Source organism: Dromaius novaehollandiae, chromosome 1 (assembly GCF_036370855.1).
Source record: "Dromaius novaehollandiae isolate bDroNov1 chromosome 1, bDroNov1.hap1, whole genome shotgun sequence".
Lineage (NCBI taxonomy): Eukaryota > Metazoa > Chordata > Aves > Casuariiformes > Dromaiidae > Dromaius > Dromaius novaehollandiae.
This window is the reverse complement of record NC_088098.1, coordinates 21,174,312-21,192,115: the sequence shown is the minus strand read 5'-3', so window position 1 is coordinate 21,192,115 and position 17,804 is coordinate 21,174,312. Positions and strand designations below refer to the sequence as shown.

At 43.0% G+C, this 17,804-nt stretch overlaps 1 protein-coding gene and 1 long non-coding RNA gene across 11 annotated transcripts in view; one reads left to right on the top strand and one right to left on the bottom strand.

Moving 5' to 3' along the window:
* The window catches only part of CADPS2 (calcium dependent secretion activator 2), a 326,801-nt gene extending 318,169 nt beyond the window's left edge, over window positions 1–8,632 (bottom strand). For 6 of the 10 annotated variants that reach the window (XM_064506939.1, XM_026113099.2, XM_064506963.1 and 3 more), the window contains exon 1: window positions 8,179–8,630. In XM_064506939.1, coding sequence (XP_064363009.1) covers window positions 8,179–8,502 — 324 coding nt within the window. In that variant the 5' untranslated portion in view covers window positions 8,503–8,630. Of the gene's footprint in view, window positions 1–8,178 lie in introns of all 10 variants that reach the window. The other 4 variants (XM_026113094.2, XM_026113098.2, XM_064506973.1 and 1 more) reach the window with 3 other exon arrangements.
* Window positions 8,633–8,640: 8 nt separating this feature from the next.
* On the top strand, window positions 8,641–14,458 carry LOC112990941 (uncharacterized). Its single transcript, XR_003261190.2, has 2 exons — window positions 8,641–9,319; window positions 14,235–14,458. It is a non-coding gene; the product is annotated as an uncharacterized LOC112990941 (long non-coding RNA).
* The last annotated feature ends 3,346 nt before the right edge of the window (window positions 14,459–17,804 follow it).

The following is a 17,804-nucleotide window of genomic DNA, read 5'->3' as shown; positions in this document are numbered from 1 at the left end:
TGGGAGGTGGGGGAGAAGAGGAGACAAACAAATCTTCATCTCACTGTAGCAGTAGTGCGAAAAGGTGCTAACCATGCCACAGACAGTGTGTTTGAGTGAGAGCTGTACATTAAAATAATCACAGAAGGCACCTTACACTGACACTAGCTGGTGAATGATCCTGTGTAGCAATCACCATTAAATGACAAAGGCATGAATGGCAATCTTGTACATATCAGTCATTTTCATTTAATTTTTTTATGTATTTCATTCTCAGCAACACGCAGGCAAAATATATCTAGGGCATATATACCAACAGGCTACCAGATTTCATAATTCTCAGATTACCTTTACAAGACGTTTCTTCTTTAAGTCCGAGATGATGCCATAAAATTATATACACAAAACATAGCCAGTCATTTTGTAACATTCATTTTCATGGAGAAAGGCCTGGAAGCATTAAGTAAGGATACCTAAAACACTCAGATGGCAGAAAAAGATCACATCAAAAGTTGGCCTTAAAATCTCAACTGATATTTTTTTAAAGCCATTCTATCTGGGAGCTAAATCACTCCAAAAAAGACAAAAACATATAAACTTTGGTGGTCTCATTTATATCATAGACATTTAGGCTAAAATGTCTATAATTACTCCATCAACTGGTATGTTCAGAACCTCAAGCATTTATACCATATATGAGGTTACCATAATAATATTTGTATGTGGTATTAAGTTATCCCAGGTTGAATCAAAGCGTCCATTCAGGCAAATACTCCCAGTCTGCTCAGTGACAGCGAGTTGAAAATTACAAGATCCAGACCAAAATTACTGATGGAGCCTGTTCATTTCAATCTCCAAATAATATCAGTATTTGTTGCTTTCCAATCCTTATTGGTAAGGAATTGAAAAATCATCTACCTTTATGTTACTGGGGGAAGGAAGGGGGAGTCAGAGGGGAACTGATCACTATGATGCTTTAATATCACATCTATACCAAACAACCATTTCTTTTTTTTATTTTAGTTTCTTTTCCTTGCTTATGCTCCATCTGTAAGGAGATCAAAATGAAAAACTGGTCAATATTAATATTTTAACACGAATGCATATTTGATGCACTAAAGAGTTGTAATAGTGAAACATTCATAGGACACTTTTGTATGAGAAATAGCCGCCAGTAACTTGCTACGAGGCCTCAGAATATATAATTTAGAAGTAAATGAAGGAACATAAGAGCAATAGGCACAAACTGGGGATGCTCCTGAGCAAAAGCTAGCAAGATAAATATTTGGCATATACTGCCTGGAGATTATATTTTTTTGTAGAAAGCTCATGAATCCACTATCAAAAAAGAAAAAAAACCCACCACAGATAAAACAGCTGTAAACTTCTGCAGAAAAACTCTGAGACCATGAAAACACTGTCTTCACCCAGCCCACCATATCCTACCACTCAGATTTCCATGAACTCCAGTTCCTGAGCTTTGAGTTTCTCAATGTCTATTTGCCCTTGCTATTCTTCATTACACTAACATTGATGTTGGGTCTACTAACTTCTTTCCAGCTTAATCCTCATCTCCTTTTTCCTAGCTCAGTATCTTCCCTGCAAACTCACCCTCAAAACATTCCTCCTTCATTTCATTTCATATGGAAAAACAGAACTCTCCCAGCGGACCAGTGGATTTCTCTTTTCACTTTGCTTGCTAAACAGTTCCTTTACTCCAAAATTAATTCAATCCCATCTACTTTCTTAACACCTTTAACTCACTCCATGAAACTCTCTACCACTGATTTCCATTTTCCCCCACTCTTTATAGCTGTGCATCATCTTTTCGGTGATTGCGTTTACACACTGCGGTCTGTCCTTTCTTTTGTGTCCTTGTCTGAGGCCAAATCAAGTGCACTCGAAGTGCTGGTCTGAGGATTATTCTTCTAAATTATTACCCTGAGTCTCCCTCCTCTACTCCCGCGTTGCACTAAACAGAAACTGCCTGCCTCTACTTTCAAAACTTCACAGCCAAGGCAACCGAACATAAATGAAGAAATAAAGTGCTAGAGAAAAAGGAAAACAGAGCTGGAAAAAACTTCTTGTACAATCACCTTCTCTGTTTCTAATTTTTCTTCACCAGGACATGGAGTTTAAAAAGTACTTACTGTAGGTTGGTTCGTTCTTCACAATGCTGTTAATTAATGCTTTTCCTCTTCCTGACAGGAAAAGCACTCAAGAACATTCTTAAACTTATGCATACAAGCAAACATGCTTGAAGACAAATACATGCTTTTTCTTTTAGCTGCAACATAAATAAGAACCAGAAACAAACAAGTTATTCTGGGCAAATATCATCAATTTCTACATAATTTAAGGTGCATTAAAAAAAAAAAAAAGCTTCAGTGCGTATGGCTATGAAAATAACCTTCAAAACACAAAACTAAACTGATACAGCCCATATCCACATACAAACACTTCCTCTCCTGCTGCTCAAAATTTCCCCCACACGGCAACAAACTGAAAACTGACTTTTCACAGCTGCTATTCTGAAACCTGTGGGAATCAGCTGCAGCTCACAAGCACTGGGCTGCTTTCAATTTGGTGCCAGCACTTCCAGGCACAACCAGGTACTGGAGATAGTCACTAGGCAAAGGAACAGAAGTTCAGCAGATGCTGCTCATCCCTCTTCCTCCCCTCCCTGTAAGGCAATACCTAAAAAAAACAAGATGTTTTGGTATCAGACCTGAACATGCCACAGCAATCAGCAGGCAACAAGAGGAGGAAGTTAGCAAATAATACAGAAGGCTTTCAAAAGCAGGTATCAGCTAAAATAGGCAGGGAAAACAAAAACAAACAGACTGATGAATTAATTGTTCAGCATAATAAAACTGGATTTACAGCCTTGTTGCTGTCCCTAGATAGCCACTTCATTAAACAGCTATTTACCAAGGACTTGTTTTCCCAGCACAGGGACTAGCTGTTGGCCAAACCACACTAATCAATGCTGAGCTGGTAGGGCAAGGGGACAGTTTAAGATTTAATCAAAACTCTGACAACTGCCTTTTCTGAAGCAGTGATGGACACAGTATCTAGAAGGTGCTGCATCACTAAACACCCTTCAGTATTTTTTCAGCCATGATCCACAGCTGACTCCAGTTGTCCCCAGTGAGTAACGGTCCTAGCGCAGACAGGAATTTCTTCTTCCCCAAAGAGCAAGTTCTGACTGGAAGGAGAAAAAAAATATTTGCCAATAAAGTTGTCTCAATACATATAAAGCAAGGTAGGCCTGTATCTTAATGGGCTTTGGCAGGATTCACCAAAATTTTGTATACTAACTTGACTGAAAATAGTGGTTAGGTGCATCATGGGGTGTTGCCAGAGTGCTCAGGTGAGGGGGGGAGGCAAACTCAATTTAATTTTTTTTTATAAAGTGATCCAGAAAGTTATTTCAAGAGTAGTAAAGGAAACATCTTGAAAGCAGGAATGGAAGACACTTCCCTGGGCAGCTCTTTAGCATAAGCTGGATCAGGTGGCAAAACTCTCTAGTTAAGCTTTCCCTCTGAAATGTGTCTGGAGTTTCTGTTCAAACAGCTCTGGATGCATTCTCCATGCTATCTTAGCACTGGAAAAAGACATCTTACAAAAGAGGCTCAGATGCCAAGAGATTATTTTCTTTCCCAAAACATGCTCAGCCAATCTAACTACTAACACTTTCCTGATAAGTTATTTAGAGGCTATGTATCATTATGAACCCCTCCTTTAGTGGTAAAGTCCAAGAAACAGAGAATGGGGAAAAATAGTCAGGAAAGAACATGCTCATGGAGTTCAAATGAAAATTATTGAATGCTACCAATCCTACTTTTGATGTTTTTGATATACCCATGCGTGAGCAGAAGGAGAAGAGAAGAAATGGAAGGAAAAAAAGTCAGAGCCAGCTCAATTACTCCTGCTATTCATTGCCTATCAAAGTAAGATCTCAGTTATCAACTTTGATGTACTGCATTAGGAAATCTGCTTGTTTAGCATATGGGCATTACTTCCCTGCATTCTTAGATTTCTACTGTGTGACCAATTGATTACTAGAGAAAATGTTAAGATGTTGAGGAAGATTAATACTCTGTTAGTTACTGGTAGCACTCCACTGTCCCTTCTACGCCAGCAACTTGGATTCAGATCCATCTCCCAGATACAGAACCTGTCTTTGGCACCCGGTCCATGAATAAAACCAAGTACGTCTATAAACATATAAAACCGGCTGGTGTAAACCGTAGTTACTAGGATCAGCACCTAATCCCTGGCTCAGTGAGCATGTATGTCACATACATTATTTTCCCTTGATGGAAGACAGCTTCACTGAAAATGCATTTCTTTTTACCAGCTAAATCCCATGAACCTTCTGAGTTTAAATTCAGTCGGCTGAGTGTTTTGAGATTTGGCTTGGCTGGGGTGGGAGAGAAGGAGGAAAAGGAATGAGATTAGTTAATTATGGCTTCTCTTTTGCTGGAATAAAAAGGAAGAGGAGTGAAGAGGTAGAAAAAGAAAAATGCTGAAATGTATTCCAGAAGACTCATTAAAAAAATGGAAATTACAAAAAGTAGGTGATAATGTCTCTTTCAAACTAAAGACAGCTAAACCTTATCCAATAAAGGCCTGACATATACCATTGATGCATCAATATTTCTCTGGAAGCTCGGAAAACACATGGTCAAATGTCCATAAATATCTAAAGAAAATGTGTAATTAAGCACAGGTTTAAGATTCTGTAGAGCTAACTTCATCTCTGGCAGAATTTGCTATGTCAACTTGAAAAATCGCTTACCCCATGCTTCTGTTTCACATCTCTAACATTAGCTTATTCTTCCCCCTCTACCTCAAATCTACCAGTAACCAAAATAATACAGGACGTCATAACAGGTCACAAAATCACTCTGAACTGTTGAAAAAAATATTTCTAATATATCCCATAGAGTACAAAATAAATGCAGATGGATGTAAAAATATGTGTTTCAGCAAAGTTTGGGCTAAACTACATTGAATTAGGCATTAGAAAAAAAGTTACCAGAGTTGATGGACCACTGCTCTGATTAATTGTGATAGGTTTTGTTTCCTCAAAGTCCCATTTCTTTTCTTTCTTTTTTTTTTCTTAATTAATCTTATATATCACAATAGAGTTGAACTAATTTTACTTGGCGGGAAGAAAGAAGGATGAAAAAGGACAAAGAAAAATAAAGAAATAGAGTGAAACACTGCCTGCCTTTAAAAGTCTTTACATTCATTAGTATAATTCAGTCCATTAAATGTGATGGTTTCAAGATACCGTGTAGTAAATTTTAATGTTACTGAAACAAGAAAAGCATAAGAAGCCAGACAGACTATAAACCATTTCCTTACTGATAATATAGTGCAATTGAGAATATTTGATATGTGAATTCCATCTCGTTCCCTTACTGGATAATATGTTCCACATTAAAAAAGAAGCAAACTGCATTTTGCAATATTTGCTCAGCAATATGCCAAATGAACTGGCAGAAAGAACAAACTACTTCTGCTCTCAAGCAGGGTGGATACTATTCTTAGATTATCAGAAAGACTGCTGGTGCAAAAGCTTTATAAACGGTGCACAACTTGAGACAGGCAGGCAGGGCTGGGCGCTGGGACCACAGAGCATTGCAGCTTCTGGTTCAACACTACCTTGGGTCGCTTATCTGCTGAAGATGAACAGTACATGCACTAGTTCTCGTTAAATAACAGAGGTAGATAATCTCAGTCCAGTTCACAGTAGACACACAGTCACATAACAGTAATCAGAAGGGAAGCAAAAGAGCAAGAGATTAAGACAGTCCAAATCTTTATAATATCTTGGCAGTGAGAAAACTCATCCAGGAAGTAAGTCAACAGTTCTACTCTGGAATACAACTTCAGCTCTCACACATCCAAAAGTGTCTGACAACAAGGCGCAGTGTAACCTACGTGGTTGCCCTCCCATTCCCAAGGCTGGCATAGTGCCACTGTGCAGCACAGAATGCATATTTATAGCACAAAAGAGGGCTCTCAGATGATCCTGAACTATCAAAACAGATTTTCCGATATCTCAAAATCCAGGGCTGGTTCTGCTACCTTATATTCAGTAATTCACCAGGTAATAGATCAGACTGTCAAGTAAGAGCAAGGATGTTTATGTATATTACTTCTACATATGCTTCTACAAAGAAGCATAACTCATAGGCAGAATCATTCTTTTGTACTATGTATTATCAAAAAATGCTAGCTCCTGATCAGTAAAAGCCAAAACATCATCCTGGTTCTGCAGTTAAATGCCTAAATCTGACCAAAAAAAAAAAAAATCTTTTTCCACATATAGTAGTCAAACCAAAAGTCAGACGTCACTTAAAAATGCTAACTAGCAACAGTAACATTTAAGTTTAGATATCAAGTCAATTCTGTCAATCAAGAGTTCATTGCATCTAAGTTAAATCCACAAATGTCATACGTCTATATTGCCTGAACATCAGTAACTCCCTTTCATACGTCTCTTCATCTAACTAACATTGGAGTTATTCTTAAAATGCAGCTCCTATATTTAGTGATCAAGACCAGTAAAAACTTCTAAGTGTTTAGTATTTTCCGGGGTTGATAGCCACAAGTTCTAACTTGGGAGGTTCATCAGAAAAAAAATCTTCAATAGGAGGACAATGCAGCACCAGAACAGGTCACACGGAGAGGTTGCACGATCTCTTTCATTCTTGGAGGCTTTCCAGACTCAGCTAGACAAAATCACAGCTGATCTGATCTAGTGTTGATAACAGTCTAGGTTCAAGCAGGAGGTCAGACTTGATGACCTCCAGATGTCCTGTTGAAAGGTCATTTCTATGATGACTCTATTTGGGGGCAGGTTAGGGAACGGAGGGCAAAATCCTGATGTTGCCTGATTTTCTTTGGCTTCCTGCTTATGAAAAATCCTCATGCAAGTTTCACAGCTTAAATAGCTAAAACTTAATAAAAACAAAATGCTTTTCCAGTGATCATATTATTATTATCACTGCATTAACTTGTTGAAGAATTCACTAAGCACAAATTACCAACAGCAGGCATGGTAATTCTGGCACCCCAAAACACTTAGCACTGGATTTTACAAATCCTTAGACACATAGGAGTACCAAGCTCATAAAAAGCCAAGTGGAAGTGAATTCTTTTGTGCAACCTATCAACATCCCTCAGGAAAGTGATTTTTTTAGGTTTTTTCTTTCAGAACTGAATAAAGAAACACAAAATATTTAGACGAAACACTTCAACAATGATCTATCTGGGAATGTAGTGCCTTCTTTCAAAACTTTAAGCATTCTGCCTATTCCATAGCACAAAGATAACAGAGAATATGCACTGCATGCAATACGTACTACGTACCTGGTAATTCTCAACAGCTTGTCTCTAATGTATGGGAGGCAGAGAATAATTTTGGTCAACCTTCACTAGAAGGCCATTCTCATCACACATCTGCATTTTACTTGTTTCTCTGTATACAGAGACTGCACTTAATGAAACAAAACAGCTTTCTTGTTCGCCTTTGTATGAGCTGAATTTACTTGCATCGGACACAGACGGTCCGAAGGTGATGTGCACGAGGCACCTTCGGCAGCGTCCCACGACTGCTCCACGAGCCACCTATCACGCTAGGACATCACAGGAGCGTCTCCCCTTCGGCTGCAAAACGATCCGAACATCCTTACGCCCGCGCTCTGCGCTCGCATCTCGTTCTTATGGCGAGTTCAAGCGTAGCTCTGAAAACTTAAAAGACTTTACCTCCGTTAGCTGGCGGCTTTCTGGAGGCAGAAGCGCTACGCTGCCTTTAAGGAGCGCGTTCAGTTGCACTTTGGCAAGAGTCTGCTCGCAAACGCCTCTGCTGACGGCGCCGCAGGAGCCACCGCGGTGCCCGCCCGCCGCCGCCGCCGCCACCAACCTGTTGCCGGGCCCGAGCGCGGCCGCGGCCGCCCGGGCGGGCGCAGCGCAGCGCAGCGCAGCGCGCAGCAGGGCCGGGCAGCCGCGGCGCGCAGGCAGCGCGGCGCCCCGCAGAAGTTGCCGGCCGCGTCGGGCTCGGCGGAGCGGCGCGGCGCGGCGGCAGGTATGCCGGGCGGGGGGCCGGCGGGGGCCGGCGGAGCAGGGAGCGGGGGCGGCCGGGGAAGGGCCGGCGGAGAGCGGGGGGAGGCGGGGGCTCACCTTCTGCTGCCGGCGGGCCATGTCGGTGGGCTGCTTGGCGTTGAACGGGTGCGCGATGCACCGCACGATGAACACGTAGAGCTGCAGCCGGAGCCGCTTCTCCCGCTCCTCTCTCTGCAGGCGCTCCTGCTCCTCCCGGCCCTCACTCAGCGCCGAGGGGCTGGGGCTCGCCGCCCGGGCCGCGCCGGCCTCCCTGGCCCGCGGGTCCCGGGGGGGCGGCGGCAGCGACCGCGACGAGCCGCCGCCCGCCACCACCAGCACGTCCCGCCTCTCCTCCTCCAGCACCTCATCGGACTCCTCTTCGCTGGAGGACGGGTCCAGCATCGCGCCCGGCGGGCGAGCCCCGCGGCCGGCCGCGGAGCGAAAGGGAAAGCGGCACGCACCTTTCCGGACACGTCGAGTTTACACACAGACTATTTCCTACCGGCGGCGGCAGCCGGGCGGGAGGGGAGGCTGGGAGGCGGGGTTTGGGAAGGGGGTCGAGCTTGGGTTGCCTTGGGAATTGCTCCGAGCAGCTCCCAGCAGAGGCGGGGCTGGGCCACCCGCGACTGCCCGGCCGGGGCGCGGTGGCCCGCAGGTGGCCGGCCGGGGCGGGGGCTGCGCCGTGCCGGCCCGGCCCGGCTCGGCTCGGCCCGGCACGGCTCGGCTCGGCCGCCTTCCTCCCCGAGAGGAGGGAAGGCACGGGGGGGCTGGCTCCAGGCGGAGCCCGCCGGTTTCCCGGTATCCGGAACAGGGCACAAGGGGAGCTGCGGGCCGGGCAGACCTGGGAGCGCTGCTCCGTGCCGCCGGCGCTCGGCCCCCGCTGGCCCTGCGCGGGCAGCGGCCGGGGCGCAGGAGCCGCGGGGCGGCGCGGGGCAGCGGCGTGGGGCAGCGGCGTGGGAAGCGCGGCCGCCCCGCCTCGGCCGGCTCGGAAACGCCGCGCTGAGACCAGCGAGAGGAGGCTGTGCCCGGCTCGGCACGGCTCCTCGGCCTCCTCTGCTTCCTCGGCTTCCCTTTCTGTGGGGAAAACGCGAGGTATCCTAAATGCGTCCAGGCGAAGAGGCCGCTCAAACCCTTCCTTCCTGAGACGAGAGGGAGCTGCTGCTGGAGCGTACGTTGCTTTCACAGGACGCGTCTGCTGGGAGCCCACAGTGAGGAACAGGTTGTTCACATCCCTCAAAACCCGTTGTTCCAGGCTGTCTGCAGATTTTGCTGGGTTCATGCTTATAACGTTTATCTTCACAGTTAGGGCTGTGAGAGAGAGGAAAGCCTTGCCACCGTCACCCTCTAAAGTGGGGGGGGGGGGGAAAAAAGCCCCAGCGTGTGAAAGACAATTTTCTGGAGTCTGTTTATAGCCCCTTGGAAAGGTAACCATGGGGGAGGGAAGGCACGTTAGCTTTCTCTTGCATCAGCAAGTCCTCCCTTTGCTACCTGCACACTCGTACATAGTGGTGCCAATAGCAAGGACCTGGGAACTAGTGAAGGGGGAAGGGTTGGGCCAGGAGGAAAAAGGCAGGGTTGCTTATCATTTTAATGCATTAAAATGATGGCAACTGAGGCTCTGCCCACACAGCTCTTGGCCTTTGCTGGCTAGCAGTGGCAAATTTTAAGAGCCCCAAATTGAACCTCAGCAAACTCAAAGGCCTGCTCAGTTTCCACTATATGAAGATAATATTTCATCCCTCTTAAGCTGATCTAAGTTTAAAGTGGTGAAAGGCTCTAGTCCATTACTAATATTTTGAAGCATCCAGTCCTCCAGTAAGAGATTTAGGAAAGGATCTTTGAAGCAGGCAGCTCTCTCCTAAGTGAACCAGCATGCAAAAGATGAAATTACTCTGACTGTGGGCAGCTATTTGCTAGATGTCAGTATTAACTATTAGGATTCTGGGTTCTGCATCTGGATCTGCCAGAGGAACAAGGTGCGGCGTTCAGAGAGAGCTGTGCTGACAAACACACTCTCTTTCTTGGATGTTTGGGTGACTAAGTGTAGCAGTCATATAAAAATAGCTCATTTTTTCCAAATATGGTTGGCTCTTGCCATTAATATGAAGTTATAAGAGTGGCAGAATTTGTGAAATGCGCAAAGACAGTCAGTGAAAAGTATGAAATGACCAGAAATTGTCGAGGCCAGTTTTTGTGGGTACCACCATCACCAGTCATATGTCAGTATCTTGTAGGAGGCAAGAGGAAGACAAGGATTAATACAGAGAAAGGGGCTAAAGCATCTTTTCATTCTCCTCATAAAGCCAGGCTTGACATGCACATGACTGCACTGAGGCAGTTTTTTGCAGGAAGGTGTTAAATGAAAGACTGAAAGTCTTACCTGTTTTTTCCAGCACTATCACCTGGTGCAGTAACAAATATGTAACTGGTTACTGTAAACTCTTTTTTTTCACTAAGAGAAATACATTGTGTACTAGGATTTGCAGCTGCCTTTCACAGTAATTTGTTGTCTTTCTAATGGCATATACAAATAAAATATCAGTAGGAAAAACTTGCCACTGAAAATATGCAAAGCACTAGCTGGGATATGAACCCTCTGAAACTTCAAAGCTGTCAGGTCCCAAACATTTTTAAATTAAAGGCCACAGTTTGGCAGTACTATTTCACAATTACTCCTACAACTCTTCTCTGTAAGAAAGATTATGTCTGCTCCACTAGCTGTCTGCACCTTTTTGGAGGGGAAACATCTCTTGTTTTCTTTCATGTTTCATAATAGAATGACAGAATTATTGAGGCTGGAAGGGACCTCTGGAGAGCATCTAGTCCAGCCCCTTTGCTCAAAGCAGGGTCACCTAGAACAGGGCTATTTTCAGTCCAATTTTGAATATCTCCAAGGATGGAGAATCCACAGCCTCTCTGAGCAACCTGTTCCAGTGCTCAGTCACCCTTTCAGTAAAAGTTTTTTCTTATGTTTAAGTGGAATTTCCTGTATTTTATTTCATGCCCATCGCCTCTTGTCCTTTCACTGAGTGCCACAGAGAATAATCTGTCTCTGTCTTCTTTATTCCCCCCATCAGGTATTTGTAAACACTGATAATATCGCCCTGGAGCCTTTTCTTCTCCAGGCTAAACAGTCCCAGCTCTTGCAGCCTCTTCTCGTACAAGATATGCTCCAGTCCCATAGTCATTTTAGTAGCCCTTCACTTCATTCATTCCAGTATATCTGTGTCTCTATTGTATTAGGGAGCCCAGCACTGGACACAGCACTCCAGGTGTGGCCTCACCAGTGCTGAGAAGAAAGGAAGGATCCTCTGCCCTCTCCCTGCTGGCCCAGGAGGCTGCTGGCCTTCTTTGCTGCATGGGTGCATTGCTGGCTCATGATCAACTTGGACTCCCAGCTCCTTCTCTGCAGAGCTACTTTCCAGTCATTTGGCCCCCAGCCTGTACGGGGGCATGGGATTATTCCTCCCATGGTGCAGGCCTTCACGTTTTCCTTTGCTGAACTTCATGGGGTTCCTCTCTGCCCATTTCTCCAGCCTGTTGAGGTCCCTCTGAATGGCAGCACAAGCACATGGTTTAAAAGCCAGTCCTCCCAGGTTTGTACCGTCTGCAAACTTGTTGAGGGTGTCCCATCATCCAGGTCGTTAATGAAGATGTTGAGCAGCATTGGCTCTAGTATTGACTTCTGGGTGACACTACTGGTGACTGGTGTCCAGCTGAACTTCATGCTGCTGATCACAATCCTCTAAGCCTGACAGTTCAGTCAGTTTTCAGTCCACTTTAAGGTTTTCTTATCTAGCCTACACTTCATTATTTTGTTTATCAGGATGTTAGGGGAGGCAGTATGGAAAGCCTTGCTAAAGTCAGGATAAAAAACATCCACTGCTCTCCGCTTGTCCACCAAGCTGGTCATTTCATCAAAGAAGGCTATCAGGTTGGTCAGGCAGGATTTCCCCTTCACAGACCCATGCTGACTATTTCCAATCACCATCTTGTTCTTAGTATGTTTGGTAATGGTTTCCAGGTTAATTTGTTCTATCACCTTCCAAGGGATTGAGGGATGCTGACCAACCTGTAGTTCCTCCTTCTTGTCCTTCTTGGGCAAGATTTCTTGGGCAATGCTTATCCATTTGAAAGATCTTTCCTAGAGCTGCATGAACAGAACCTCTAGTAAAGCAACAAAAGTCTTGCACTTTGCTTTCAAGCGTCATCATTTCTCAATGTATCTCCTTATTTGGGGAAAAAAAGATAAAAACAAGAACAATCAATTTTGTTTTCCACCAGACCATGCTCAAAATAGAATGTTCTCCACTTGGAATTAATTGCATTGATAAAATCAATTGACAATATCTAGCAGCATATCTAGTAACTTAGAATGAACACTTGCCTTTTGCAGCTACTTTAAAGAATGACCAGCCAACCTCTTTATCTGGTAGTCAGACTTATATTTCCATTATCTACAGATATTCTCATCTAACATTATTTGATAGTTTTTGGTTCTGATCTTTTTTTTGGTTCTTTGTGCTTTTTTTTCTTCAAGTGCATTTAAATGCAGTATCTTCTTTTATCATATAAACATTTCTACAGAGCATGAAAGCCACCCTTCCTGAATCCACATTATCTACTTTATAAATAATACTACTGTCAGATTTTTGTGGTATCAATCTTGTAAGAAGCAGTCAGAACTTGTCCCTTAATTCCTGAGAGGCTTGTATTCAAATGCTGCTGAACCAGTTAAGTATACAAATGTCAATGTAAATTTATATACAAATACCTATGTACTTGAAAAATCCAGGCATAATAATGAAAAGTCATTCATTACTTCTCATTAAGATAATCTAACCAAACCTGTTTTATTTATACTTCCTGTTCAGTTCTCTAACCTCAGCAGTTTACTTACAATTGCACTCATTCAAGTGCAACTTTTCTGCCTAAATGTTATATTTAGCCTAATTCACTTTGTAAAGCATATTTATTTTAACAGAAGAGCATTGATAACTGGGCTGTTCTTATTTATATAGCAATGATATAAAGGTTTTGTCAATAAAACTTTATATTTAGGGGATAAAAGAAGCAGTAAGAATAGTTAATAGTGTAAAAATCATTTTTGAACTGATTGAAAACTTTTATTTCAAGATATAGATAATATTTTTAGCTTTGTTTTCATATCTTTTATTTGGGAAAATATATGGCTAAAAATAAAGTTTATAAGTATTTATACTCAGTAAAGACTTCCTATTACAGAATTAGTGCCTTGTAATTCACTTATAAACTGCATTTTGGTCATTAAATTTGCTATTATTTTAAGGCTTAGTAGTTCACAGTAATGAGTTTTAGCTTCACACAGTGAATTCTCGGTATAGACAATTCCTGCATTATTTTTCCCTAATGCTTTAGCTGATTAAATCGTGAGGTTAAGCAAGAATCTCACCTTATATTCTTTGTAAGTATTTTGTAGTGAAAGACAGACTGTGATGTTTCTAGGGTGCTTTATAGTTGTTGTGTCATGGGAATGTACTTCAGTGGTGGGTGAAGTAGTGCCTTTCCTTTTGCCCTAGCCAGTGTGACCACATTTGTTGTCTAATGTGAACTTGTGGAGAAAAACTTGAAAACATGAGTGAAGAGTGCCACAAAAGTACAAAATCTGGGAGTAAAGTAGAAGAAACAGCTGCATTTTATGATTATTTTTTAAATAATATAACTGTGAAGCTGGTCATGTATCACTTTTGTGGCCTGGATCAGTTTTTGAAGGCCTCTGACTGTCAACAGTTGTCCATTGATATGAAAGAGTTTTTGCCCAGGCAAGAACGGATGATGGATATGCCACATGTGCCTATGGAGTAAGTAATGTGGATTAACTATCCACCTGGAAGCACATAAATTTGGAAGGGCAATAGAGCTTGCATCCTGCTTTGTGATGAGCAATGTCCAATAGATCTTCATAATGATAAATTTATCAGCATTTGTGGACTACCAGCATGTGGCTCTATAGTGTGAAAGTTTGTGCATAGCCAATACATTTCCCTACCCTCCAACTTTCCTATGCAGGAGATTATTTTATTCCTTTGTGAGGAGTTTGAGGAGGTAGCTGAAATTTCTGCAGGTTTCATTTCTGGAATATCATTTCATTTCAGGAATGGATTTCTGCCAGAAGTACATCAGATGGTACACCTCGGATGTTTCAGATGTTCTGTGCAAGGTTAACTATTTGGATGAGAAGTTGTGGAATCAAGTCAGTCAGTAACACTTTTGTGTTGGTCACACCTATTGTGACTTTGGCAGTAGCAACATGAGCATTACAATAAGCAGAGCTCTTTGGCTTGCCTTGACAAAAAATAAATAGAACTTTCCCTGAAAATCAGGCTTGCCTGTCTTTTCTTATTTTATGGTGGGCCCCACAGTCCCTTCGAAGAAGCCCTGAAAGAATGGGATTTTTTTTTCCTTTCTTTTAATCTCACAAGCAAGCAATCTCACAAAGATTTTCACTCTTAAAAGGTGGAGAAGACATTGCATGGTATTAACAGCTTTTTTGTTGCACTCCTGAGACCATCATCCCACTGCTACTCTGCTGCAAAGTCTTTTGTCCACCATGACCTCTTTCATTTGCAGACAGCAATGGAATATATTCTCGTACGTAAATGAAAACTGACCTGTTGCAAAGTTTAGGAAAGTGTTCCTTCCAAAACTATTCTGTTTGCACATTTTGACTCCAGAAGAGTTATCATTAGATAAAATGACCTTATGATTCCTTTATGTCCTGATAGTTTCTTTTGGTGCCCAAACTGGATGCCAGTGTCAGGGAGGTAAATAGGTCTCAAACAAGGACATAGGGAGGAATAGAGAGGGTCCACATGCTTGATTCCTTTCTACTAGCTTTTCTAACCCTTAAGGGAAATTCCCATCTTCTCCTCAGATGAGTCCCTAAAGAAGCCAAGCCACCAGCCAGCCAGGGGCAGCTGAGCAGGGTAAATGATGTCAACAGCTGATCCACGTAAAGAAAAAAACAAGTTGTATCTAAGTATTTCCATGTGTAGATTCCAGTTTTGTAGCTCAGGCTTAGTTCACATATATGTGTGTAAATATACAGCCATACATGAGAAAAAGCTAATCATATGTCCTGCTCTGATGTTTTGCAGGCACTGCACTAGTCACAAGCTGTACAGAATCAATGTAATGAGCAGGTTATTGCTAAGAGGCCAGATTAAAATGTATATCACATCATCACTTAGTACTAAAAGCTATTCTAAAGAAAGGAGATTTTTGAATTAATTTGATTCCATGTAGCACTTGTCTGAAATGCAGTATTGTTCTCTAGCCCTTAAGTTAAGCACTCTGTCTTTTCAGTGTGGGGCTGAAAAAGTGACATTAATATCTTCTTTAAAATACTAAGGAAATATTCAAATCTGTGTTTCTTGTAGGAATGCTTCTTGCCACAACAAACTGCTCTACCCTACACTTCTGTTTATCGGCTAAGGAAGTTAGGACCCTAAACATCACAGGGCATATTGTCCACTTAGCTTAATAATGCCAGTGGAAATCTTGGAATAAGTCTCAGTATAGGTTAAAGAACCTGAATTAGAAAAATTGAGAAATTTACAGAACCATAAATTAGCTATGGTTTAACCATAATACATTAACACTTTCATGTAGTTGTTATCATTAACACATAGGTAGCATTATGTTTACTAAGGATGGTTACTGCTTTCTAAGGCATTTGGTTTCTCAGCAACCCTGGATGACACAAAGCCCACTGAAGTGAGAGTTCTGGAGCATTCTGAGTAATATAATAGAAAATGGTGTCTCTTATGGGATTATACAGACGCCGCACGTGGGACACTGCCAGACATTGTTAGTGAGTTCCAGTGAATCCTATTACATTGCCAGACGAAGGTGCTCGCTTAAGCCCTGTTCAGTTCTATAAACAAATAATAGAAAGTAGGCTTGGAAAGGATCTTAAGAAGTTATCTGGACTGTTTTTCTGCTCCCAGATAAGATCCAGTACAGCTAACTCATTCCTGACTGATACTTGTCTACCCTTGTTCTTAATACCCCCAAACATGTCACGTCCCTAGGCAAACAGTTCCAGGATTTAACCCTGTTTCAATTCAGAAAGCTCGTCCTAATGCTGCCTGAAGTTTCCCGTTCTGGAACTTATGCCATCCTGTGGCATGGGAGCATACACCCTAGCCTCTGTTATTCCTGCTTGAAAACACCCAGGTCCTGGCCCTGCTTGCCCTGCTCTATGTTTTCTCTATTCCTGGCACGCAGGAGGAGAGAAGCACTTTGCTCCACTCCATTTGCTACTCAAGCTTTTCTGCTCAGTCTAGACAAGGACAGACCTTACCTTTCCTGTTTTGGAGGGAAAGACCCTCAGGGGGATCTTTCCAGGAGAAAGAAGGGGTCACCTGAAAAAAGCTGAAGGGAAAAGACACTTCAAAGACATGGTCTCCCTGTCCCTGCCCACACCTTGAAAGTAGATCTGATTGGTTTTTTTTCTGTTGGCTACTAGGGAGTGAGGAGGAAGCACAGGGTGGCTTTGCGGGCAGCAAGAAGTGAGACGTGAACTCACCCAGGTTCCATGGCTCTTCCAGGAGCCACTGCCAGGTCTGCTCCTGCCAGAGGCTCGGAGTGCTTCCTGGGCTGAGCTGCTCATGCCCGTGCAGTCTCCCCCTGAATTGGTGCGGTAGTCTCTGTCGCCGGCCCAGTGCCAAGAAGGGGAACGCTGGGAAAACTCAAGGGATAAAGAGCAAAAGAGGGAGCTTTAAGCCTTCTGTTAGCAATGTGCTTGGGACCACTAAAACCTACACTGTGTCCCTGAGCAATTTAAACATCTTAGTCTTGTTCTTTCTGTAGCAAACATTGAAAACAGTTTATTCCTTTCCTTTCCATAAAAGGTTTCTGTAAAAAAAATGAATTTTCCTGGTTCTCCTCAGCTTTCTTCGGGCTAAATGATCTTAATCCCTGAGTCTTTCTATGTAGGCAATGGGTGCAAATTCTGATTATTCTTGTTTCTTCCCTGTTGAAGTGCACTTCTCTTGACATGGCATTCTCAAGGCTACCCTAACCTTCCCACATCACATTGAACAGAAAGACTGACTGCTTTGTGAGGCAAACAGACAACTGTCCTTTTTATATACCCAATGAGAGAGTTGCTTTTTTTCCTAACACTATTTGCTGAGCAACTGCATTCTGCTTGAATTAGAAATTTGGATCTGCTCCTCAATCAAAGTAGGGATTTTGTGCTGTGCAGTTGCCAGTGAGGACTGTTCTGTGAGGAAGGAGAAGGCGGAGAGAGCAAAAATGGTGGAGCAGGAGAGGCAAATACGCTCCAGCACTCTGAATTCTTCCTCTGCGTGTTCTGGGAATCCAAAAGGTTTTGCTCAGCCTTTCAAATTCTTCACCACATGAGTGTAGCATTTTGCATACTGTCCATTCACACATGTTATTATTATCCTGCTAACTTTGTTTAGCATGTGAGCTCAGATTCCTGGGCTCTCTACATGAGTAATCTGGAATGTACAGTTTCTGTGGACTCTTACAGGAACTGAGCTTGTAACTCACTAGTCGGATGATTGACTGCTTGCATAGTTTGTCCATACCCTTTTTTGTTTGTGTAGTTCCAAATTCTAGACTTCAGTCTCAATCTAATCACCTGCAATGAATATGTCTTCCTTTAAGGTGAATTTTGGAGTTTAGGTGAATTG